Below are 27,888 nucleotides of genomic sequence, written 5' to 3' on the forward strand. Positions count from 1 at the left end.
AAAACCAAGGTATAAGGTTGAAAGAATTGTCCTTAGAGCTGCGAGACAGGATTGTGTTGAGGCACAGATCTGAAGAAGGAAACCGGACAATGTCTGCAGCACTGAAGGTCCCCAAGAATACAGTGGCCTCCATCATTCTTAAATGGAAGAAGTTTGGAACCACCAATACTCTTTCTAGAGCTGGCCTCCCGGCCAAACTGAGCAATCGGGGGAGTAGGGCCTTGGTCAGAGAGGTGACCAAGAATCCAATGATCACTCTGCCAGCGCTCCAGAGTTCCTCTATGGAGATGGGAGAACCTTCCAGAAGGACAACTATCTCTGCAGCACTCCACCAATCAGGCCTTTTTGGTAGAGCCGCCAGACGGAAGCCACTCCTCAGTAAAATGCACATGACAGCCAGATTGGAGCTCATGGACTGTTAGACCATGAAAAACAAGATGCTCTGGGCTGATGAAAACGAGATTGAACTCTTTGGCCTGAATGCCAAGCGTCACGTCTGGAGGAAACCTGATACCAACCCTACAGTGAAGCATGGTGGTGGCAGCATCATGCTGTGGGGATGTTTTTCAGCGGCAGGGACTGGGAAACTAGTCAGGATTGAGGGTAAGATGAACGGAGCAAAGTACAGTGAGATTCTAGATGAAAATCCACTCCAGAGTGCTCAGGGCCTCAGACTGGGCCCCAGACAATAAAGGAGTGGCTTTGGGACAAGTGTCTGAAGGTCCTTGAGTGGCCCAGCCAGCATCCGGACTTTAACCCAGTCTAACATCTCTGGAGAGACCTGAAAATAGCTGTGTAGTGACAGAGCTTGAGAGAATATGCAAAGAAGAATGGGAGAAACTTCAAAAAATGCAGGTGTGCCAAGCATGTAGCTTCATACCCAAGAAGAATCAAGGCTGTAATCCCTGCCAAAGGTGCTTCAACAAAGTACTGAATAAAGGGTCTGAATACTTATGTAAATGTGATATTTTGTCAAATAAATGAAAAAAAAAAAAAAAACGTTTTGATTTGTTATTATGGGGTATTGTGTGTAGATTGATGAGGGGGGAAAAACAATTTAATCAATTTTAGAATAAGGCTGTTATGTAACAAAATGTGGAAAAGACCAAGGGGTCTGTATACTTACTGAATGCACTGTATATGCCAACCACTGGATGTACAGTATCCAGTTTTCAGGGATAAGCCTACAGCTAATTCAAACTATCTTCTTTTTCCGTTGTAAACCAGATTTTGAAACACTGCTCAGGTGTTTTATTTTATGCCTGCTACTTTAGGTTAGAGCTATAGAGATGTAGGATCTCAATTTGATCACTCTTATTTGCTGGGAATCTTCCTGCACAGCAGGAAATGTAAACTTGTAGCATATTGAAGGGTTGAAAAGGCTTTTCCACTTTAAAATGTGACTTGATTTGCTCTAACAAAAATTGTATCAACCCCACACAAAAAAATTCCATTACTTAGAATCCACTTAATAATTCACACTTCCTGTTGCTGCAGGATTATTTTCCTGCTGTAAGCAAACTGGCTCAAATTAAGATTCTATATCTGTACTTTTGATCTCCTGCATGGTCAGTACTTGCATCAATAGCTCTGTCTGAATTTAAGAGTGGTGCATTTCTTTAACCCCATTTCTCAGCTGTTTAGCATGACAACTGGCAGGGTGTCCACTTTGTTGTTGTTTCAACAGCAACATGCTATTTTTTTTTTTTATTTTACCTTTATTTAACCAGGTAGGCAAGTTGAGAACAAGTTCTCATTTACAATTGCGACCTGGCCAAGATAAAGCAAAGCAGTTCGACAGATAAAACGACACAGAGTTACACATGGAGTAAAAACAAACATACAGTCAATAATGCAGTATAAACAAGTCTATATACAATGTGAGCAAATGAGGTGAGAAGGGAGGTAAAGGCAAAAAAAGGCCATGATGGCAAAGTAAATACAATATAGCAAGTAAAATACTGGAATGGTAGTTTTGCAATGGAAGAATGTGCAAAGTAGAAATAAAAAAATAATGGGGTGCAAAGGAGCAAAATAAATAAATAAATAAAAATTAAATACAGTTGGGAAAGAGGTAGTTGTTTGGGCTAAATTTTAGGTGGGCTATGTACAGGTGCAGTAATCTGTGAGCTGCTCTGACAGTTGGTGCTTAAAGCTAGTGAGGGAGATAAGTGTTTCCAGTTTCAGAGATTTTTGTAGTTCGTTCCAGTCATTGGCAGCAGAGAACTGGAAGGAGAGGCGGCCAAAGAAAGAATTGGTCTTGGGGGTGACTAGAGAGATATACCTGCTGGAGCGTGTGCTACAGGTGGGAGATGCTATGGTGACCAGCGAGCTGAGATAAGGGGGGACTTTACCTAGCAGGGTCTTGTAGATGACATGGAGCCAGTGGGTTTGGCGACGAGTATGAAGCGAGGGCCAGCCAACGAGAGCGTACAGGTCGCAATGGTGGGTAGTATATGGGGCTTTGGTGATAAAACGGATTGCACTGTGATAGACTGCATCCAATTTGTTGAGTAGGGTATTGGAGGCTATTTTGTAAATGACATCGCCAAAGTCGAGGATTGGTAGGATGGTCAGTTTTACAAGGGTATGTTTGGCAGCATGAGTGAAGGATGCTTTGTTGCGAAATAGGAAGCCAATTCTAGATTTAACTTTGGATTGGAGATGTTTGATATGGGTCTGGAAGGAGAGTTTACAGTCTAACCAGACACCTAAGTATTTGTAGTTGTCCACGTATTCTAAGTCAGAGCCGTCCAGAGTAGTGATGTTGGACAGGCGGGTAGGTGCAGGTAGCGATCGGTTGAAGAGCATGCATTTAGTTTTACTTGTATTTAAGAGCAATTGGAGGCCATGGAAGGAGAGTTGTATGGCATTGAAGCTTGCCTGGAGGGTTGTTAACACAGTGTCCAAAGAAGGGCCGGAAGTATACAGAATGGTGTCGTCTGCGTAGAGGTGGATCAGGGACTCACCAGCAGCAAGAGCGACCTCATTGATGTATACAGAGAAGAGAGTCGGTCCAAGAATTGAACCCTGTGGCACCCCCATAGAGACTGCCAGAGGTCCGGACAGCAGACCCTCCGACTTGACACACTGAACTCTATCAGAGAAGTAGTTGGTGAACCAGGCGAGGCAATCATTTGAGAAACCAAGGCTGTCGAGTCTGCCGATGAGGATATGGTGATTGACAGAGTCGAAAGCCTTGGCCAGATCAATGAATACGGCTGCACGTGGCCGTATGGCATATGGCGTCTATTAACAACTCGGTGCTTATAAATCTATTAACGGTGATGCTGGGTATTTAATTGAAGTTACAATACTTGCTGAATGAGGATTCTCGTGTCATCATTGTTGTCCCTGAATCAGATGTTCCATGTCAGCTTCGAATTGTCCTACCCACCATTGACATATGGGCCAACAATATGGCGTCTTGTCTTGAAACACAGAAGCTACAGAGGCACACTTTCTGACTGAGGGGAGCCTTTATCATGAATGTACACCCTCCTGTTATCTCCCTTACTCAGAAAACAACAGGGAAGAGCTTCTGAATGGTCAATTCAGTAATAGTCTCAGATTGCAATTTATTTTTTCTACAAACAGTGCAGGTAGGAACCATACACCTATGGTAAGATTTAAAGTATAGTTCTTTTAGATTCAGTAGGGACGTGGATGGGTACGGAGGTCGTAGCTATCTACTGTACCCGACCCTCAGTGAGGAGATGAATGTGAGTTTGATGAGGTGTAGTCGTGATTCATCCTCGGCTGATTTCCCCGCTGCGCTCAGCTCAACACTGGCTCTGTTCTGCTCAGTGACGGTGCCGAGTCGCCATGCTGAAAGATCATATGATCATGGCTGGATTTGATTGGTTGCCCTTTACATTGTTCGAAGGGGCGTGGGACCACAGCATTAATCTGTGGATAGGGGCTGAGGAGGAATTTGAATAACTTTTGGTTTGGACATGGAGGGAGGGGGAGCGGGAGGGAGAGAGAAAGGGAAGAGACGAGGAAGGAGAGTTTTCCAGCAGCAAGTATAGACCTATTCCAAAGAGCATGTATTGTAGCGTGTGAACTAAACCCTTGCCCAGAGGCGACACAAACTAATTATCTCTGTCACAACAGTGAAAAGTCCAAATGAAATAAATGGTTTTGGGGATTCAGGTGGTTGGAAATATATAGAATTTATGGTTTGGAGAATGAAACCAAATTATTTTAATGACCTGTAATTGTGCTTAATTAGGCTATGCAATCATCAAATGTCAAATGTCCAACTTTTTAAATCATTGTCTTCAAATGTGCACAGAAGCACAGGCACACAAAGAAGCACCAACCACATTTCATTATCTTGACCCGAACAGATTTGTTGCAAATTAAAACAAAAACGGGACAGAATGTAGGACAGAGTGAAGAGTGATGGGACTGTGCGGTGAGAGAGTGCGTGTGACGACTTGCACACGACGGCAGTTTGATCAATGAGAATCTATTCCGAATCGAATCCGTCGCGTGCAGATGCATCTAGCCGCTTGTATCAGCCGTCTTGGAAATGTTCATTATGACATTTTGTTGGCAAGCATTATATTAGACTGAACATGCAGGTCAGTGCAAGCAGCCCACGTCTGTGCGAAGAGGCTAACCGTGTCTGCAGAAACGCTGGGGCGCTCCTAAATGTGGGCTATGTGGCTTTGGGTTCATTAAAATGCAAGTGCGAAGCCAGAGTCGATCTTCGAGACGGGAAGACGTTTTGTGTTAGGAGAGGACGATCTCCCGCTCTCCCCTTGAAACAAAATGCTCGAAATGCCCATTTATTGTAGTTTCCTTGTCGGGAATCGTCAAATATTTTGCATTGGGTGCATCTCTCCCTATCATCTCATGCAGAACATGAACAAGCACACCGACATTGATTTGGATAATGCTATATGCAGCCTGCCCGTATCGGACATACTTCAGCACCTTGGAGAGTTCCAACACGCTCGCGCCTTCACGAGCCCTTCCTAATTATGCAGTATGATTTTTTTTAAACACACACGTATGGTGCGCAGTGCTGGCAAAATATACTACAGAATAAACAACTAAATATGTGGTTTTGTTTTAAGTCGTGTGTAAAATTGAGAAAAAAACAGGGACGACAGTAGATGGTTAAGTGAATGTGAGATCACAAAGTGGCCTAGGCTAAATAGGACAAATATTAAAATGGTCGAATTTGTAAAATATGTAGGCCGTGTGTGTGGGGTGTGGGAGAGAGGGGTGGGGTTGGAGCAAGAAAGAGTCAGTCTGGTCATTGAGGAGATAATTTGACGGGGCTCATAGCGTGTAGATGGCAGGGTGGGAGGGAGAGTGAAAGAGAGAGAGAGATTCAGTCTGGTCAATGAGGAGAGAATTTGACGGGGCTCATAGCCTGTAGATGGCAGGAGCGTCCTTCTACACTGCTTCTTAATCCTGGAAATGACTAAACTTGAAAATTGAAAGAGGAAGTTAAATACGGGCAGATGCAATGTATTTTCTGATTCAAATGCGATAGAATATGCAGAGGGTTTAATTCGGAAGCAAGGTTTCACCAGTGTTTCAGAGGATGATTTATGTCAGTGTAATTCCACGAAATTACGATTAAATAACTGCAATTGGTTAGATTAAACGTAGTCTGCACCAATTATCCACTGCAATTTAACTTTGATGCCACTATTCTATTTCAATGGAAAGGATGGCGACGTTTCTTGAATCGTCATCTCTAACAAACGGAACACACTAAGGCCTACTATATTCTGTTTTGTGACATTTTCTGAATTATAGCGTTGTCAGTCAGGAAGTTTAGATAGCAAAAAAAAACTCTACATGCAATTTATGAATTTCTTTAAAGAAAATACTTGTTTTCATTTTTATTGGCTCAAGATTAGCCTACCATATTATCGTCACTGAGAATATTTTCTATATTAATTTATTTCCGTGGGAATGCACTTGACTCGTGTGGTTCAGTTTTGTTCTTATTTGATGGCTATGTTACCTACCATCTCTACTCATGTGGTGAGATATTTCCACAGAAAACACTGACTATAGAAAAAAAAAAATTAAATACACTTCGTTTTAAACAACGTACCAACTCGCGAGGAATCGAGCTGAGAGTTTTGCCCCTGTTGGTGAGATGGTTGAGTCCTCGTCAAGGTTGCTGTGGTATCCCAGCATCGCCGTTCACTTCGAGCTGTGACCGCGCGCCAGCCACAACCGAAGACACACCGCTACCGGCTGAGGAACGGAGGAGATTGAGAAGAGAATAACTAGCTTCATGATTGTGAACATGAAAACAGATGACATAGAGGGGTATAAAATCAGGTCGACGGACATCCTAAAGCTTTTCAAGAGAGGATGTATTAGATGCGGTCCAGTGGACTTTTTACAAGCTAAAAAAATGAGGATTAAAACTGGAGTTATATTTTGGAATCTCGTATTTTTTATGATGGTCACGTGTGTGCGAGGTAAGGAAAATCCTTTGTAGTAATGCATGTCTTACTACTTATGTTTTTGGAGGAGGATGGTGTCTTTTTGTATTGGAAGACCCGGCTGTGCAGTAAAAAGGCATTAAAAAGGCTAGAGCTAAGGTGAAACATTTACTTGCCAGGCTGCCGGTTCAATGCAGGCATTGAGCGAGAGCTCAATAAATATTCTTGCAGTATGCTCAAGCGGATACGTGAGTTGCTTATGCCTAATAACCGGTGGGTTGTTTAGGGGAGATTACGCACCCCTATCTGCATTTTTTAAAATCTTACCAGACCCATTTCCATACTCGTCACTATCCAACTGTTTTATTTGAAATATGATTTCTGTAAATTCTTAGAAATGAACCACATTTGTTTCAGAAAATGTAAATGGCAAATGAGAGGTGCAAGCTCCTCGGTTTATAAATCAGTGTAAGGCACGGTACAATTTTAGGCTATATAATGAGACTACACAGACAACTACAGACATGTACCTCATCTTTCTGATTACCTTGTGTTTGAGGGAGAGAACATATGGGGGACATATAGGGATGAATATGGGCACATATTCATCGAAAATACACTTCCTCTTCCAATAACTCCAAGCAAAACGATGTCTTTACCCCATACCATCCTTTTGTATATACTGCCACCTTTTCCTTAATTGTAAGACAAGCCTCCCCTGAAGCCAGAAGACTATAGGCTTTGGTGGGCTGTGATTTAACTGTTGCGCGTATGGCACCAAACACAAGCACATCGATGCAGATGCATCATTCATTTGCAACATATTGGATTGATTATCTAAGACCTATTCATATATTCAGGGTTTCTTATAATACTAGTAGAATATATTAAAGATGAGAGGGTTTAGGTCTGTTTGATTCCAAGCATGTATTATGGCTGGAATCATGCTGCGAAGAAGGCATTTTATTTGGTTAATGCTTCTGAGACAATATGTGTTGATGATTCAAGTGCTAAGAAGTTGACGTAATTGAATAGATAGATTTGGACAATAGTGTTTGCTGCATACATTGGTACAATCAGTGGTGGTGGCACTGATTTAGGGTAGACGCTGAACATGGTATTTAGGGGAGTAGCCTATATCGGGTGTCAGCCTTCGCGCGTCAACATCACCTGCCCGCAATTAAATTTGCATAGCCTATACCACTTTCTTTAGCTAATGCTGATGCTCGATGCCCGATGCCCATCTTTCGTAGGCACAAGAACGACAACAATCATATAGGCAACTGTATGCGGGTCGTCTTATCGGCATCTCTTTCCTGCTAGCCTCTTTTCAGATCAGTCAGACCTTTTCACTGGCGATACCCACTCAGCGTTCTTTGCTAGAAGTCTGATTAATATTCTACTGCGCGCGCTCTGCATCCTGGTCACCCATCGATTCACATCTGAGTCGTCAAGCCCAAGGCCTCAGTAAACTGCATTTATTACGATAGTTAAGGAGACACAAAAATGCCGGTCCGTAACACGTCTCCAGAGGACAACATCATTTATTTAGTTTAGGCCTATACAGTGACGATATTTGGTGAAAAAGTAAGTAGTCTACCTACTCTGTCAGTGCTTGGTGCTATGGCCGGATGATAAACCGACGCGTGGTGGCGGTGTGATGAGAACCCGACGACAAATACTTATTATCCAGGACCAGCAACACATACCTCCCTCTCTCTATACATTTTGGATAATGTTCATACTTAGCCTACATTGAATAATTGTTATGGCAAAATGTATTGTTTTGGTTCAGTTCCAGTGAAGACAGACGGAGGTTATTTGTAAATGTATCGAAACCAAATACTTGCGTCTCAATTTCGATGCCATGATTAAACTCGGAGGAAAAGTTTTAACTTTGAGTATAGGTATATCACTACTGCCTACTAATAGCACATCGCAGATTAGTATGTGTACCCACAGTTAGTTTACTTGTCCCTAGCAATTCATCAAGTACAGAAGTTCCATTCTACATTGGATTAAATCACCTTACTCTCCATGAAGTCTGAGCCATATAATTAGAAATTAGAACACTGAGGAACATTCTTCCAGCCAGAGACCATTCCCCCACGGTGTCATTATATTTGTCGATAGCGTGGGTGAATTCACACAGGCTGGCTAATAGACAAGACCTGGCCATGTTCAATATAATGATATAGATGTAGGATCTTATTTTGAGCCAGTTTTCTACAACAGGAAAATAATCCTGCAGCAACAGGAAATGTGAATTATTATGTGGATTATAATTAATGTACATTTTTGTAGGGGTTGATAAAAAAAATTGTAAGGTACAATCATGTCTGAAATTTCAAAGTGGAAATGATAAACTTCAGCAATCTTTTAAAACCTCAAAGACACTATGCGTTTTACATTTCCGGCATTGCTGCAACAGGGTGATCAAATTAAGATCCTACTGTACAGTATGAGGTCAGCAGGTAGGGGTGGATTATTAACAACTAGCAGGATTATGCCTGTGATCAGTACACACACACACACACACACACACACACACACACACACACACACACACACACACACACACACACACACACACACACACACACACACACACACACACACACACACACACCCCAGTGTGTGTGAGGCTGACTGCTCTCTCCCTGCAAATGAAAGAGCTGTTTGAATCACCATGAGCCCAGTTTGTCGTCGTGGCACAGGCAGGTGCAGAGTGCAGTAGTTACAGTCCACAGATGTCTGCAGTAACCTAGATTTATTACATGTCTGTGTGTGTGTTTTGGCACCAGAGTGGGTAGGTGACAGTTGTTGTTTGCACCAAGAGCGTATACAAACATTTTAGCATGTCTGCAGAATAGCGTATGTGTAAACACAGGGTATCAACTGACTAATGGATGGTACATTGCACTTCCATTAAAGTGAGCCTCAAGAGATATTGCACAATCTTCACAGCAGTGGATACAAGGACCATTTTCCTTTTAGCTGTATCTTCTTTCTCTTGATATTATGGACATAAAGAAATCCCTAATGCTGTATCTTATTGCAAGGGACCAGAGATATTGATTTCAATTCTTGTAGCAGACACAAAACACCACTTCAATATGAACTCACCTATTATGTTTTTTGTTGGAAGTAATACTTTTTACTGCAGGTTTGCTTCAATGGTATCTGTCTGTAAATGACTTTGTACTTAGTCAACATGAATCATCGTTGGTCACTCTCAGTCAAGGTCTCTTCTGGGAAATCATTCTTAACCTTTGGACATTGTCCCCTTGTGGCAGTGATGGAGAGGCACATGAGGTTGGCTAGGGGATGGATCCATATTAGTTCAAATGTAATCCACCACCTGAGCAAGTTATTATCTGAAAACACATGGTTATTGCTGATTTTTTATTAAGTCTGTGTACAGTTGTGTAATTTGATCTAGTCTATGTACTGTAGCTGGCATATGTCAGAAGACCTGTAATTCTCCAGGATTCTCTTGAATTCTCAAGGATTCTCTAGTCTAGAATTCTCTAGAATTTTCAGATTTTCTAGAATTCTCTAAGATTCTAGAGAATCAGAGCTTTTTCATAATGAGTCATCTGATGACTAACCAAACAGTACAACCAGGATCTTATGTAATGTGAGTGGACATCCAGAGTGGAGTTATACCATCAAAACTGATCTGAAGGGAATGCATGTGGTCAGTTTTGTAGACTGAGACCCAGTGAACTCTGTGTTTGTCTGGGGATAACCTCACACAATGGGAGGTGTTGTGTGGGGATTTTGACAATTGGTGCTGGAGACTGTTAAATCAACATTTCATATCTGTCTACACAACTCAGGTACAAACCCAACACTGTCTCTCTCTTCTACACGTCTGACTGACATCATGAGATGCTTACCCATACTCAGATTGTTGGAGGTCATTATCCAGCCTTTTCATCAAGCCTATTGTTGTTCAGTGCACAAAATAAGGTCACATTTTAAAATGTTTTGTCCAATGACATCTGCTGTAGTTTTAGCTTCAAATCACATCTGCGTTTTCCATTCTCCCTGTTGGTCATGTAGGTCATTGAAGGTACAATCTCCTTCTCTGTGGGCACTGTGACCACGTTCATTATACTGTTAATGTTCATTATGGGTAAAGAACAAGAAGGCCCGCTCACTGTTAAAGCTCACAATTCACTGCTTTATTGACAATGTTTTGATACGAAGCAGATCTTTGTTCGGTCATTATGTTCATTATCGGACCATAAATAAATCAGGAACATTCCTGTTGTATTTACTCCTACAGTAAATGGCTTGTCTTTTTTTCTGTTGCTATGCAGATTTCAGTCAATCGGTTTTCCAATAAGGGACCCATTAACTAACTATGGTATCATCAATGCAATCTATGTCGTTGATAAATTAGTTCCAGTATAATGGATAGAGGGTTGCTGTGGGTCTGTGTGCTTTCGAAATTGCTGGTCCTAGTCTATTTACAGCCAAGTGTCCTTTCCTTGGCTCTGATCCTGGATTGGCTGGACTTCCCAGTACTTACAGTAGACCGCTGCCCTTGGTGCCTCCCTGTGACTTTCTTGCATAAGGGGGTCATTTTATTTTATAGGTCTAGTAGCATCTGACACCCGGTATTTCTGCGAGAGACCAATGGTCTGTGTGAGAGAGATGTTTCATCATCACTCACCTCCATCATCAGATCCAGAGCTTGCCAAAGAACGTAAAGACACCGCCACGGGAAAGGGAGTGTAGGGTACAGTGTTGACCTGCTGCCTTTCCATCATGGTGGGTCACGTTTTTACATGAGGTGTTGGTCTTGACTTTGCCTCTGTCATTATTGGGACATAAAAACCGTTGAGCTCAGTTGTTGGGTGATGTATTTCTACGTTTCACTTGGGAGCCTTGTTCTCTACCGCTAGGAGCAGAAGCTTGTGTCAAGGGAATAGGTGCTCTTTTAAATCACACCTGTCTCACACATTGGGATTTGGAGGACCTATCTGTTGGCAGAGCAGGTCTACTTTACGTTCCCTATAGTCCCCTTTTCCTTGAGATGTGATGGGCCACACTTTCTTTGGATAGTTAGGGTAAGGTTTAGAACAGTGGTCACCAACCGGTCGCGATCGAGGCATTATACAGAAATGCTTGATCAAATCAAATCAAATCAAATTTTATTTGTCACATACACATGGTTAGCAGATGTTAATGCGAGTGTAGCGAAATGCTTGTGCATTTCTGTAGAAAAGCCAACGATAGTGCCCCTACCGCTGTTTGCACTTGATTCAGAAGCCCTGCGCACCTGTTAGGCAAAGTGTTCCCATTTTGAACCATTTCATGTCTGAAAGGACAAACTCTGCCTATCTGGCGGACTGGGAGATCTGTGTCTAAATTAAGTGTACCTACTGCTCTGACCAATCGGATAGCTCATTTCACAACCCTGGGCACAGCAAAGTTTGATACTAGCCTATTTGAGATCTTTTTACTTTTAAAACCATGACCGGAGAGCGACTGTCAAAGAAAACAGCAATGAGCTGCTGTTTTTATGAATGAGTTCATGTAATAGTTTTTATTCAGCACTGTCAACACTGTTTTTATTCAACACTATTACAAAACATGAAATGTGCTTCTCCCTACTTGCACTCCCGCTGCAGTTGGACTGATATCCCTGCATTTGTATTATTATTAGCAGCTCGTCGTATCTATGTTAATATCGAAGAATATTGCACTTTCTCTGGTCATAGGAACAACATAAATTTGTGCACGTGGCAGATGTGGTGCGACTCGAGTTTCACCACCAGGTGGAAGACGGTGTCCCCTCCCTCTGGTCAGTCTCACAGGAGGAAAGGAAGGAGAGAGCAGGTGGAAGACGGCGTCCCCTCTCTCTGGCCAGTCTCACAGGAGGAAAAGTAGGAGAGAGCAGGGACCGTGAGAGGCGGACCCTTTGCTGCTTTCTCCCACCTTCCGCTGAGACGAATGTTGTGTACAAAACAACTAATAACTCGTAACTCAGAAATCTCCAACTTCTGTGTGCTCAAGACAACTGGGAACTCAGAAAAAACTAACGGTAATCCAACTCAGAATTCCAAGTCGGAACCGCTAGCATATTTCGAGAGCTCCGACTTTTAGACCTGAAGATCAAATAAAATCAAATGTTATTAGTCGCATGCGCCGAACACAACAGGTTACAGTGAAATGCTTACTTATGAGCCCCTAACCAAAAAATAAAAGTAACAAGTAATTAAGGAGCATGTCACGGTGGCATGAATGATTGGTAGTCAGGCGCAGGAATGCGTATTTATTTTTTTAATCAAGACCAAATTACGGCGTGCCGTGCAAGGGCACGGGACGAAGACCAAACAAAAGAGTGAGGAGTACCTTGAATAAATAACACGCACACAATTATTAACACACGGCAAAAGACCCGTAATCTTCTGCGCAATCACAAAGAGCACGAAAGTCCAACACACACAGCACAGGTACTCACACGACAACAGCCATAGTAACAATAATCGACCGCCCAATGGAAACCAAAGGGCACATACATGCAAATACTAATCAGTCGGAATAAGGGACAGGTGTGCGTAATGAAAGTTCCAGAAGGATCAGTGACAGTACCCCTCCTCAGCGTAACGAAACCGCCCTCGAGGACAATCACAGGAACGCAGTGCGGGTTGATCAGGACCCGATGCAGCTGCCGAAGTTGCAGCGTCGTCAGACGGGCCAGCTGCTGCTGCCGAAGATGCAGTGGCATCGGACGGACCAGTGTCGAACGGACTGCTTGTGGTGGCGTTGGACGGACCAGTTGTGGCTGCTGAAGTGGCATCATCGGACAGACCCGTTGTGGCGATGTATGATGGCCCAGTTGCAGCTGCCAAAGCTTCAGCGGCGGCGCCGGACGTACGTAATGCGTAATGAAAGTTCCGGAGGGACCCGTGTCAGAGCAGCAGTAAAATAACAATAGCGAGACAATATACGGAGGGTACCGGTACGGAGTTAATGTGCGGGGGAACCAGTTAGTCGAGGTAATAAACTCAGCAAAAAAAGAAACGTCCCTTTTTCAGGTCCCTGTCTTACGAAGATAATTCTTAAAAATCCAAATAACTTCGCAGATCTTCAGTGTAAAGAGTTTAAACACTGTTTCCCAAGCTTGTTCATTGAATCATAAACAATTAATGAACATGCACCTGTGGAATGGTCATTAAGACACTAACAGGTTACAGACGGTAGGCAATTAAGGTCACAGTTGTGAAAAATTAGGACACTAAAGAGGTCTTTCTACTGACTGAAAAACACAAACAGAAAGATGCCCAGGGTCCCTGCTCATCTGCGTGAACATGCCTTAGGCATGCCTCAAGGAGGCATGAGAACTGCAGATGTGGCCAGGGCAATAAATTGCAATGTCTGTACTGTGAGACTCCTAAGAGAGCGCTACAGGGAGACAGGACGGACAGCTGATCGTCCTCGCAGTGGCAGACCACATGTATCAGCACCTGCACAGGAACAGTACATCCGAACATCACACCTGCGGGACAGGTATAGGATGGCAACAACAACTACCCGAGTTAAACCAGGATCGCACAATCCCTTCATCAGTGCTCAGACTGTCCGCAATAGGCTGAGAGAGGCTGGACTGAGGGCTTGTAGGCCTGTTTTATGGCAGGTCCTCACCAGACATCACCGGCAACAACGTAGCCTATGGGCACAAACCCACCATCGCAGGACTAGACAGGACTGGCAAAAAGTGCTCTTCACTGACGAGTCGTGGTTTTGTCTCACCAGGGGTAATGGTCGGATTTGCGTTTATCGTCGAAGGAATGAGCGTTACACCGAGGCCTGTACTCTGGAGCAGGATTGATTTGGAGGTGGAGGGTCCATCATGGTCTGGGGCGGTGTGTCATAGCATAATCGGACTGAGCTTGTTGTCATTGCAGTCAATCTCAACGCTGTGCATTACAGGGAAGACATCCTCCTCCCTCATGTGGTACCCTTCCTGCAGGCTCATCCTGACATGACCCTCCAGCATGACAATGCCACCAGCCACACTGCTCATTCTGTGCATGATTTCCTGCAAGACAGGAATGTCAGTGTTCTGCCATGGCCATGGCCAAGAGCCCTGATCTCAATCCCATTGAGCACGTCTGGGACCTGTTGGATCGGAGAGTGAGGGCGAGGGACATTCCCCCAACTTGCAGGTGCCTTGGTGGAAGAGTGGGGTACCATCTCACAGCAAGATCTGAGAAATCTGCTGCAATCCATGAGGAGGAGATGCACTGCAGTACTTAATGCAGCTGGTAGCGACACCAGATACTGACTGTTACTTTTGATTTTTAACCCTCCTTTGTTCAGGGACACATTATTTAATTTCTGTTAGTCACATGTCTGTGGAACTTGTTCAGTTTATGTCTCAGTTGTTGAATCTTGTTATGTTCATACAAATATTTACACATGTTAAGTTTGCTGAAAATAAACGCAGTTGACAGTGAGAGGACGTTTCTTTATTTGCTGAGTTTATGTACATGTAGGTAGAGTTATAAAAGTGACTATGCATAGATGATAACAACAGAGAGTAACAGTACTGTAAAAGAGGGAGAGGTTGTTTTCCTTTCACCACACGGCCAGGTCTCTGACCTCCTCCCTATAGGCTGGCTCGTTGTTGTCGGTTATCAGGTCTACCACTGTCGTGTCATCAGCAAACTTAATGATGGTGTAGGAGTTGTGCCTGGCCGTGCAGTCATGAGTGAACAGGGAGTACAGGAGGGGACTGAGCACGCACACCTGAGGGGCACCTGTGTAGAGGATCAGCGGATATCATGATTTGACTGATTTCATGCTTTGACCTCGCTATTTTTCCTACTTCCCAGTTGTCTTGAATGCACCATGACCATCAGATGCAGGGACCATCAGTCCAGTAAAATAAAAAAAACTACTTTTGCAAACTATTTCAGATTATATACTAAACCAACTGATCTATTTTATTATCAAAGCTCAAGTTATGAAATATAGTATGGTCTGAAAAGAACGCTATTGCCAGGCCAGGCGTATAGCCAATATGCTTTGATAATGTATTAGGCCTACTTCACAAACCTCATTCATACAGAACTGTTTTTATTAGGTTAAAACTTCTTATGGCTAGGCATCCCTCTAGCGGGACAACTTCTGGTGAAACTGTAGGGTGCGCAATTCAAATAAATGATCATAAAAATTATGGATATTAAACATTTACGTACATACATGTGTCTTAAATCAGTTGAAAGCTTAAATTCTTGTTAACATTTATAGGGTCGGGGGCAGTATCCTGAATTTCTGCCTGTCTGACGTGCCCAAAGTAAACACCCTGTTACTCAGGCCCAGAGGCTAGGATATGCATATAATTGGTAGAATTTGATGAAAAACTCTAAAATAATGTCTGTGAGTTTAAATAACAGAACTTGTATAGCAGGCAAAAACCTGAGGAAAACCCATCCAGAATTATTTTTTAAGCTCCCATCAAATTCAAATGTGAAGCTGTTGAAAACTATGACTTCCACCTCCGAGATTGCAGTTCCTATGGCTTCCATTAGATGTCAACAGTCTTTATACATGGATTCAGGCTTGTTTCTTGAAAAACCAACGAGTAATAGTTGTTTATCCATGGGGAGATGTAAGGCAAAAGTAGTCTCTTTGAGCTCGTGAACGAGGGCGTGCTTGTCGTTATTTTCCTTCCCAATTGAACATATTATTCTCCGTATGAAATATGATCATTTATTTAGATATTAGACTACCTGAGGATTAATTAGAAACATGGTTTGACTTGTTTGGACGAACTTTACCGGTAACTTTTGGGACTTTGTCTGGGTGTTGAAACGGTGGATTAATGAACTCAATGACGTCTACTAAATATACTTTTTTGGGATATAAAAAAGAAGGACTTCATTGTGTAGCTGGGACCCTTGTGATTGCAAACCGAGGAAGATCTTCAAAGTTAAGTGATTTATTTTAGCTCTATTTATGATTTTGTGAAGCCTGTGCTGGTTTGAAAACATATGTTGTTGTGAGGCGCTGTCCTCAGATAATCGAATGCCATGCTTTCGCCGTAAAGCCTATTGTAAATCGGAAAATGTGGTTCGAGTACCAACATTCTAAGCTAAAGAATCATGTATGACACTTGTATTTTCATGAATGTTTAATATTACGATTTTGTATTTTCAATTTGGCACGCTCAGATTTCACCGGATGTTGTCGAATTTAGCACGCTAAGAGGTTTATTCTAAATGCACTGTCTGATTTACAGAAGGCTTTACTGTGAAAGCATGCCATGCGATTGTTTGAGGACGGTGACCTACATCAACATATTTTTCCACAGGTTTCATAAAATCACAAATAGCGATTAAATATTCACTTACTTTTTGAAAATCTTCCTCTGATTTGTCATCCAAAGGGTCCCAGCTATAACATGCAGTGTCATTTTGTTAGATAGAATCCTTATTTTTATCCCAAAAAGTCAATTTAGTTGGCTCCATTGATTTGAGCAATCCACTCGTTCAGCATGCAGAGAAAGGAATCCGAAAATCTACACCTAAACTTTGTTTCAACAAGTCAAAATACATTTCTATTTACACCTCAGGTACCCAAAAAATGTAATTAAACTATAATATTTCATGCAGAAAGAAGTATGTTCAACAGGAAAGCAATATTAGCAGGTTTTCCTAGCTGGTGTTGTTGAACTAAAACTCATATTTCTTACCCATTATTCAAGTTACAAGCCTGAAACCTTGAAAAAAGACTGTTGACATCTAGTGGAATCCATAGGAATTGGATTTGGATATGTAAGAGCATGGGCTCTCAAAAAAACTACCTACCATATCTATTGTGTTATCGTCTCATACTTTAAAAAAATATATACAAACTTCAAAGTGTTTTTTATCCAATGGTACCAATTATATGCATATCCTGGCTTCTGGGCCTGAGTAACAGGGAGTTTACTTTGGGCACGTCAGTCAGGCAGAAAATCAGAAAAAAGGACCCTAGCCCTAACAAGTTTAATGTAAAAAATGATTGTAAGTCATGTTTAAAAAAAATCAAGGCAGTAGATCTCAGCTTGCGTTTTAACTGTGAAAGTGATCTTGACTCAGAAAAGGTTGATGACCACTGTTTTAGGATAAGGGTTAGGGTAAGGGTTAAGTTTCAAGTTTTAATGTCACGTACACTATTAAAGTGAAATGCCTTCGTTGCAAGCTCAACCCAACAATGCAGTAATCAATATCAATATAGTACTAAAAATCACATAAGGTAGAACAAAAACATACAATAAATAAAAATAAGAACAACACGACAAAGTAAGTAAACTGTATATAGGGTTAGTCCCAGGGTCAGTTCCAAAACCATATAGAAGCTGTTTAGGGGCCTGTTAGTATGATGCACCGGTACCACTTGCCATGTGGAAGCAGAGAGAACATTCTATGGCTTGTGTGGATGGAGTCTTTAATGATATTCCAGGCCTTCCTTTCACACCGCCTGATATAGAGGTCCTGGATGGCAAGAAGCTCATCCCCAGTTATGTAGTAGGCTGTCCACACCACCCTCTGTAGCACCATGCGATTGAGGGTAGTGCTGTTGCCATATCAAGCAGTGATGCAGCCAGTCAAGATGCTCTCAATGGTACAGCTGTAGAACTTTTTGAGGATTTGGAAGGGACAATGGTGTTTAACACTGAGCTGTAGTCAATGAACATCATTCTCACATAGGTATTCCACTTATCAAGCTGGGTAAGGGCAGAGTGGAGTGCAATTGAGATTGCTTCATCTGTGGATTTGTTGGGGCGGTTTGCAAAGTGGAGTGGGTCTAGTGTCTGGGATGATGGGATGGAATTGATGTGTGCCATAACCAGACTTTCAAAGCACTTCATGATTACAGATGTGAGTGCTACAGGGTGGTAGTCATTGTGGCATGAAGCCTTATAGTTCTTGGGAACAGGAATGATGGTGGTCAGCTAAAAACATGTGGGGATTACAGACTTGAACAATGAGAGGTTGAAAATTACAGTGAATATACCTGCCAGCTGCTCTGCGAATGCTCTGAGAACACACCCTTGACTACCGTCTGGCTGGCGCCTTGCAAGTGTTGACCTGATCAAAGACCTTACTCAGGTCAGCCTCGGACGCCGAGATCACCCAATCCTCTGGTTCGGTGGGGCCCCTCACGCATGGCACAGTGCTGTTAATTTTGATCACGACTGGGTCTTTCTTTGTAATCCATAATGGACTGTAGCCTCTGCCACATGCAGCAGGCGTCAGAGCCTGTAATATGATTCCACCTTATTCATATACTATCATTTTGCTCGTTTGATGACTCTGTGGAGGTCATAGTGGGACGGCTTGTACTTGTTCCTGTCCTCAGCCGTAGCGTCAGGGTTGTCTGTGATAGCCCTGTGTGCGGTAGCCCTGTCCTTTAGATTAGCACCAATCTCAGTGTTAATCTGGGGCTTTTCATTGGGGAAGCAGCAAACTTTCACTGTGGGGACAATGTCACCGATACATTTCCTAATGAAGCCGGTAACGGAAGTCAATGTTATCAGCAGAGTCTCTAAACATATTCCAATCAGTGCTACCAAAGCAGTCCTGTAGAATAATCTCTGATTCTGATGACCATTTCTCAACAGAGTGTGTCATGGGTACTTCTTGCTTGAGCTTCTGCTTGTAAACAGGAAGCAGGAATACAGAGTCATCATCTTATTTGCCAAATGGGGGACGAGGGAGAGCCTTTTATGCTTGCATTTGGGTAGAGTAACAGTGTAACCCGTTTTCCTGCTTGTTTATAGCTTTGTAAAGTTCGTTAAATGCCAGTTCGGTAAGTGTTATTCTTCTTGTCCTGAGGTGGAATGTATACAACAGTCACAATAACAGCGGAAAACTCCCTCTGGAGGTAGAAGGGTAGGCATTCCACCTGTTGTTGATGAAGAGATTAACCTCTCCACTGACTCCACTGTCCTGTCCGCTCGGTGATTGGAGAATCCATCAAGTTGGATAGCCATGGAGTTTATCCTGAAAGCCATGTTTCAGAACAGCAGAGAATATTGCATTTACGAGAGTCCCGTTGGTATCAAATCAGCGATCGGAGGTCATCCATCTTATTATTAAGTGACTGTACGTTGGCCAATAGAATGGAGGTTAGATTTTCCGGTTTTCAGTTCGCCTTAATCTCGCCAGGACTCCCCCTCTCTTGCCTGTAAAGCCAGCGTTTCCTCTTGTATACCCCCGAAATTGGGTTGGAATCACAGATATAGCCCAGGGCAGATGAGTCGAGATCGAAGTTGAGGCCAGAAATGAGGTAAGTAACTGCCGATCTGATGTTCAAAGGTTTTGGTCAGTTATAAGAAATGATAGCGGTTACATTACATGAAAATAAAGTAAAGGTAAACTCCAAAAGAATCACAAAATAGCAAAATTGGGTCGGAGCTCACAAAACTGCGGCCATACAGTATGGTGCCATCTCTTAAACTTCTTATGGGTATAGGGTACGCTTGCGTCCCACTTGAAAAAAACCACAGGGAATGCAGTGCGGCAAATTCAAATTATTATATAAAACCAAATATTCATTAAAACACACATGTAAGATACTCAATTAAAGCTACACTCATTGTGAATCCAGCCAACATGTCAGATTTTAAAACATTTTTCCACGAAAGCATAAGAAGCTATTATCTGATGATAGCACAATGTCAACAAAGAGGGTAGCATATTTCAACCCTGCAGGCGCTACACAAAACACTGAAATAAAATATAAAACATGCATTACCTTTGACAAGCTTCTTTTGTTGGCACTCCAATATGTTCCATAAACATCACAATTGGTCCTTTTGTTCGATTAAAAAAACAGCTGCCAAAAAACACAACGTCACTACAAAGCATTTCAAAAGTTGCCTATAAACTTTGCCAAAATATTTCAAACTACTTTTGTAATTCAACTTTAGGTATTTTTAAAAGTTAATAATCGATCAAATTGTAGACGGGGCTATCTGTGTTCGATCAGCAAGTAAACAAATCATGCTCCTTTTTACGTCTTGCGCCACTCTCAATAGTGTAACGTTGTTCCAGGATGTGCTTCTTCTTCGTTGCACAAATGCATAACCTCAACCAAATTCCAAAGACTGGTGACATCCAGTGGAAGTGGTAGGAACTGAAAACAGGTTCCTATGAAATATCCCTTGGCAAAGACAACTCAGGGAACAGTCAGAGGCAAAAAAAATAAATCTGAACAGTTAGTCCTCTGGGTTTTGCCTTCTACATAAGGTCTGTTATACTCACAGACATGATTCAAACAGTTTTAGAAACTTCAGAGTGTTTTCTATCCACATCTACTAATAATATGCATATCTTATATTCCTGGCATGAGTAGCAGGAAGTTGAAATTGGGCATGCTATTTATCCAAAAGTGAAAATGCTGCCCCCTATACCTTAAGAGGTTTTAAGGCTAAGGTTAGGGTAAGGGTTACGTTTAGGGTTAGGATGAGGATGAGGGTTAAGGTCAAGTTTAGGGTTAGGGTTAGACTTAGTAGATTGTTGAAATGTTACTGATAGTCTGTAGATCATCTACAGATGGACTATCCAAATAAAGTGTTACCCTGTCTGTAACACTAGCACTGAATCAATGTGTAGAATAACAGCTCAAATCTCTCTTTCCCATCTGGTTGCTATTGTTTCTGTTTGCATTGAGAAATGTTACCGGTCGGGCTCGATTCGGTCTTACATAGCTACATTTGAAATGGTGTTTCAAAAAAGTCGGGACTCAGAGCTAGAAAATGGTATACATATTACATACATATTATATATATTACACTACAGTTGAGGAACATGATGAAAGTCATTTTGCTATGAAAGCTGATACATGTGTAACCCCACTTTTGAGAAAATTGCGCATTAATGTTTTGGTACACCTTTATTTTATTTTTCCATTATTTAACTAGGCAAGTCAGTTAAGAACAAATTCTTATTTACAATGACGGCCTATCCCGGATGACACTGGGACAATTGTGCGCCTCCCTATGGGACTCCCAATCATGGCCGGATGTGATTCAGCCTGGATTCAAACTAGGGCCTGTAGTGTCGCCTCTTGTACTGAGATGCAGTTTCTTAGACTGCTGCACCACTCGGGGGCCCACACCTACTTGAGAGCTCTTCTTTGTCTACACCCTTTCAGCATCGTTCATGCCCTCTTAAATCTTAGCCCCACCTAGAGCTGTTGTGGTGACCGTATTACCGCCACATCGGCGATCACGAGTCATTAAGGCAGTCAAATTCCACGTTACCATTTAGTCACGATAATTAGGCTTCTCCAAGCTCTTATGCTGCTGTTGGTCATTAGTAGTCTACCAAATTTGTTAACTGCCTGGTACTCAGCGCTCTATTGTTCCTCTAATCACTCTGACATCAATGCAAATGTTTCCGAAAATCTAATCAAACATTTCATGAGAGCGCATGAGCTCATGTTGCTCAACATTTCCATAGGCTATGCAATTGTGCGAGAAAAGAGGAGGCTCCAATCAGCTTTCTATAGGCTAGGCTTACTATATTTATTCCTCAACTTTCCTAATATTAAGCACATTGCTTATATTTACAACAGGAGTATAGCCTTCCTGGGTGGCATGAAAATTAACAATGGAGAAAAGCGTTCTTCATTCGCTATTTAAGTGCATATATGACATGCATTTTTTCCAGCTGCCCTTGTTTCGATACAGGTGCATGATAATGGTCCATTCTAAATCAAAACAAATTTCACACAAACTGTATAATAAAAAAAATAAGACAATATTAAATCAAGAATAGTCTCATGGGTAACACTATTCACTTGTGAATTATATATTATCACTTGTGAATTATGCCCAGCATAAGAAACAATGTTTTATTTTCCAACTTTTTCGAATCATAGTCACACACCTCATGTAGTCTAGCCCATAGGCCTATATGTTTTAATAAGGTTGGTATCACAACTAAAGTGGACAAATAACTTTGTAAAATTAAGCACATTCATCCTCTTTACGAGGGGTGTAGAGCCTAACTGGCATACATGAGCAGTGCATGAGTTCCAAATTTGGGTAGCAAATTTTCACCATAAAAATGCACCTTTATAATGAAAGCAATTACATATATAATTGCATTTGTTCTCCGCAAATGGCTTATAGCCTACTACCATGTGCGCATTGCTGTGCTTATAATGTGAAGAAAAAACCTAATAGTTTATCAACATTTTAAGCTAAACTTTCGGATCTGTTGCTTCAGCCACATTGTTTAAAAAAATAATTGTTGAGGCTAGTGCTTGTATTAATTTGGGATCTATTGCATCCCACAACTGCCCGAGACTATGTTTGGAATATTTATTTTTCACACAGAATAGAATAGGTATACTTTTGTACTATGGGGGATAGTAGATTGACATAGGTTAGTGTTGTGGCAGGTAACCTAGTGATTAGAGGATTGGGCCATTAACAAAAGGTTGCTAGATTGAATCCCGGAGCTGTCATTCAGCCCCTGAACAAGGCAGTTAACCAACTGTTCCTAGGCCATCATTGCAAATATGAATTTGTTCTTAACTGACTTGCCTAGTTAAAAAAAGGTGCTTTTGCTGTCCGTAAGGCCTACTCATCTTGTTGGCTGACGAAAAGTAAATGTGGACAGTTCTTCCAATATCTTCAATATGCACCTCGGAATTGGATGAGGATGCGCGCAGTTGCGTCCCCCGATATGTCTGTCTTCACTTGTTGCCTGTGAGAAAGACCTGAACACGTGATGAAGGGCGCAGCACTCAGGGAGGAGGACACAACAGCCACTTGCCACAAAAGGCATGTATCTTTTTAGTGTGCATTACGGCCACACAAAGGGGATACCACTGTGAAAGTCTAGCCATTATCAAGTGCTTGTCAAATGATGAATGAGTGACTGATGTCGTGTGTACAGCCTGCACAAAAAAACAAAGCATTGAAAATGCCTTTCAAGCAACTTAAAAAAACAAAAACATAATTAGAGTCGCATCATGCAGCCTTACAATGCATTATAGCCCAACATTTGTAGAACAACTAAAGTTAAATGAATAACTAAAAATGAAGCACATACAGTAGGAATATACATTTTTTATTAACCGCTCAACACAGAATAGCCGCATCTGCACACTCCTTCAAATCGCTTGGAGAAAATCCATTCTTTTTTATTCAGCTTTGTTCAATTGTGTTCTTCATACGGTAAAATAATGCCATAGAATTCTACGCAAATCTTGTCTGCTAAATGAACTAGTGTAGCCCACAGCCATTTGGCATAGCCAGAATGCAATCAAACGGCAGAATTTTCTATGGCATCGTACTCTGCTTCCACCGGGAATTCCACTGATTTCAAAACTCGGTCAACTTGTTCGGTGATGACAACACTGTTGATAGCAGTTTCAGAAGACTCTAGAATGTCTGGTTCAATGAAAATGTTTTTACCTAAATCAGTGATTTCCTCATTGTCTGATTCATTTTCAGAGTCAGAGTCAGAATGTCACGATCGTCCTCCAGAAAGTGGAGAGCATTAGCAACACTGTTGCAGTTCTTTGTGATATCTTAAAAAAAAAGCAGTGTTAGAAAGGATTACCCACACATACTGAGCAGCTCATGTTATAGACCAATCCGAACTCATCTCTCGGCATGTCCAGCCCATCCATTATCTCAGCCAATGGCTAGCGGGAAGGTCCCTGTCTTTCTACATGAGTAAACCAACTAGGCTCATAATTGAACAATTCTATTCATATTTACAGATGACATAAAAGTTTTATTAAGGCACGTGAAAGTTCACGTGTTCCATAAGGCATTTCTGCAATGACAAAAACATTTTTTATACAATATAAATGTTTACATTCATATGCCCCTCCTGTGAAATAATGACATGTGACATATTTCACAAATAACAAGCCTTAGGATCCCATCCAATAGCGACTGTTTCTATATGAGCCTCAGCTGGACTGTACTCTGTACACGATTCACCTTTGACCTTGTGTGCCGGTGTCTCCTGCGTTGACAGTGAGCACAGCTGCCGGCCCCATGGTCACAATGAACCTGGCTGTGATATAGTCAGCCTCTGTGTCATTTCTTTGAATGCTAAAATTATTTCTCTACAGGGTGGTTGTTGCTTTATACCTGTATGGGGGAGAGAGAGGGATGGGGTCGGATGGGCCTGGTAGGGTTGGGAATTCTTGTAATCCTGTGAACTTTAGGAAATGCACCTGCATTTTGCAACCCTATACACTTGGCAAACAAGAAGCATTTACACATAACACATACTGTACATCTCAACAGAAGAGGTTACATCATTGAGGTCACAAGCAGGTGGATGTTTTCAGGTGATATGCTTCGAATGGTATTTGTAGTTTTTACCTTCCTACAGCGATTGGTTGAAACTAAGATCTGCAAACTATGTACATATAAGCAAATCCATAGTAATCTACACTGTATGTCAGGTCTTCACAGTAGTTTAATAGACTTGCAGATTTCACTGTGACTGTGTCAATAGATCAAATCAAATCAAATGTTATTCGTCACGTGCCGAAAACAACAGTGAAATGCTTACAGTGAAATACTTACTTATGAGCCCCTAACCAACAATGCAGTTTAAAAAAATACTGCTAAGAATAAGAAATAAAAGTAACAAGTAATTAAAGAGCAGCAGTAAAATAACAATAGCGAGACTATATACGGGGAGTACCGGTACAGAGTCAATGTCCAGGGGCACCAGATAGTTGAGGTAATATGTACATGTAGGTAGAGTTATTAAAGTGACTGTGCACAGATGATAACATCAGAGAGTAGCAGCGGTGTAAAAGAGGGGGGGCACTGCAAATAGTCTGGGTAGCCATTTGATTAGGTGTTCAGGAGCCTTATGGATTGGGGGTAGACGCTTTTTATAAGCCTCTTGGACCTAGACTTGGCGCTCCGGTACCGCTTGCCGTGCAGTAGCAGAGTAGCAGAGAGAACAGTCTATGACTAGGGTGGCTGGAGTCTTTGACAATTTTTAGGGTTTTCCTCTGACACCGCCTGTTACAGAGTTCCTGGATGGCAGGAAGCTTGGCCCCAGTAATGTAGTGGGCCGTTCGCACTACCCTCTGTAGTGCCTTGCGGAAGGAGGCCGAGCAGTTGCCTTACCAGGCAGTGATGCAACCAGTGGTCTCGATGGTGCAGCTGTAGAACCTTTTGAGGATCTGAGGAACCATGACAAATCTTTTCACTCTCCTGAGTGGGAATAGGTTTTGTCATGCCCTCTTCATGACTGTCTTGATGTGCTTGGACTATGTTAGTTTGTTGGTGATCTGGACACCAAGGACCTTGAAGCTCTCAATCTGCTCTACTGCAGCCCGTTGATGAGAGTGCTCAGTCCTCTTTTTCCTGTAGTTCACAATCATCTCCTTTGTCTTGATCACGTTGAGGGAGAGGTTGTTGTCCTGGCACCACACGGCCAGGTCTTGTCATTGTCGGTGATCAGGCCTACCACTGTTGTGTCATCAGCAAACTTAATGATGGTGTTGGAGTCGTATCTGGCCGTGCAGTCATGAGTGAACAGGGAGTACAGGAAGGGACTGAGCATGCACCCCTGAGGGGCCCCTGTGTTGAGGATCAGCGTGGCGGATGTGTTGTTACCTACTCTTATCACCTGGAGGCGGCCCATCAGGAAGTCCAGGATCCAGTTGCAAAGGGAGGTGTTTAGTCCCAGGATCCTTAGCTCATTGATGAGCTTTGAGGGCACTATGGTGTTGAACACTGAGCTGTAGTCAATGAATATCATTCTCACATAGGTGTTCCTTTTGTTCAGGTGGGAAAGGGCAGTGTGGAGTGCAATATAGATTGCATCATCTGTGGATCTGTTGGAGCGGTATGCAAATTGGAGTGGGTGACCAGCCTTTCAAAGCACTTCATAGATATAGACGTGAGTGCTACGGGTCGATAGTCATTTAGGCAGGTTACCTTAGTGTTCTTGGGCATAGGCACTATGGTGGTCTGCTTAAAAGATGTTGGTATTACAGACTCGGACAGGGAGAGTTTGAAAATGTCAGTCAAGACACTTGCCAGTTGGTCAGCGCATGCTCGCAGTACATGTCCTGGTAATACGTCTGGCCCACATTTTTGTGAATGTTGACTTGGTTTAAGGTCTTACTCACATCCGCTGCGGAGAGCGTGATCACACAGTCTTCCAGAACAGCTGGTGCTCTCATGCACGTTTCAGTTTTATTTGCCTCGAAGCAAGCACAGAAGTAGTTTAGCTCGTCTGGTAGGCTTGTGTCACTGGGCAGCTCTCAGCTGTGCTTCCCTTTGTAGACTGTAATGGTTTGCAAGCCCTGCCACATCCGACGAGTGTCAGAGCCGGTGTAGTATGATTCTATCTTAGTCGTGTATTGACGCTTTGCCTGTTTGATGGTTCGTCGGAGGGAATAGCGGCATTTCTTATAACCTTCCGGGTTCCTTGAAAGCGGCAGCTCTAGCCTTTAGTTCAGTGCGACTGTTGCCTGTAATCCATGGCTTCTGGTTGGGGTATGTATGTACGGTCACTGTGGGGATGATGTCATCGATGCACTTGATGAAGCCAATGACTGATGTGGTGTACTCCTCAATGCAATCGGAGGAATCCCGGAACATTTTCCAGTCTGTGCTAGAAAAACAGTCCTGTATCTAAGCATCTGCTTCATCTGACCACTTTTTAAAATTGATTTAGCCACGGGTGCTTCCTGCTTTAATTTTTGCTTGTAAGTAGGAATCAGAAGGATATAATTATGGTCAGGTTTGCCAAATGGAGGGCAAGGGAGATCTTTGTATGCGTCTCTGTGTGTGGAGTAAAGGCTACTTTTTTATTTGTTATTTTTATTTCACCTTTATTTAAGCAGGTAGGCTAGTTGACAACAAGTTCTCCTTTGCAACTACTAGGAGCGCCGCCTCTGGGTGAGCGTTTTCTTGTTTGCTTATTGCGGAATACACCTCATTCAATGCTGTGCCAGCCTCTGACTGTGGTGGTATGTACTGCTACGAAAAATACAGATTAAAACTCTCTAGGTAGGTAGTGTGGTCTACAGTTTATCATGAGATACTCTACCTCAGGCGAGTAATAGCTCGAGACTTCCTTAGATATCGTGCACCAGCTTTTATTTACAAAAATACATAGTCCGCCATCCCTTGTCTTACCAGACGCCACTGTTCTATCCTGCCGGTGCATTGTATAAACAGCCAGCTGTGTGTTGATAGTGTCATCGTTCAGCCACGTCTCCGTGAAGCATAAGATATTACAGTTTTGAATGTCCGGTTGGTAGTTTAATCTTCCGCGTAGGTCATCTATTTTATTGTCCAAAGATTGCACGTTTGCTAGCAGAATGGAAGGAAGTGGGGATTTATTCGATCACCTACAAATTCTCAGAAGGCAGCCTGCCCTCTGGCCACTTTTTCTCCGCCTCCTCCGCAAATCACAGGGATCTGATCTCATTAAAGGAA

General features: G+C 42.4%; 1 protein-coding gene across 1 annotated transcript in view; it reads left to right on the forward strand.

Moving 5' to 3' along the window:
- The first annotated feature begins 6,196 nt into the window (after positions 1 to 6,196).
- LOC109904406 (CUB and sushi domain-containing protein 3) overlaps positions 6,197 to 27,888 on the forward strand; it is a 657,725-nt gene continuing 636,033 nt past the window's right edge. Inside the window, exon 1 of the mRNA XM_031788837.1 lies at positions 6,197 to 6,461. Within this exon, the coding sequence (XP_031644697.1) occupies positions 6,272 to 6,461 (190 nt within the window). The 5' untranslated portion in view covers positions 6,197 to 6,271. The remainder of the gene's footprint in view (positions 6,462 to 27,888) is intronic.

This window comes from Oncorhynchus kisutch, linkage group LG14 (assembly GCF_002021735.2).
Source record: "Oncorhynchus kisutch isolate 150728-3 linkage group LG14, Okis_V2, whole genome shotgun sequence".
Classification (NCBI taxonomy): Eukaryota; Metazoa; Chordata; class Actinopteri; order Salmoniformes; family Salmonidae; genus Oncorhynchus; species Oncorhynchus kisutch.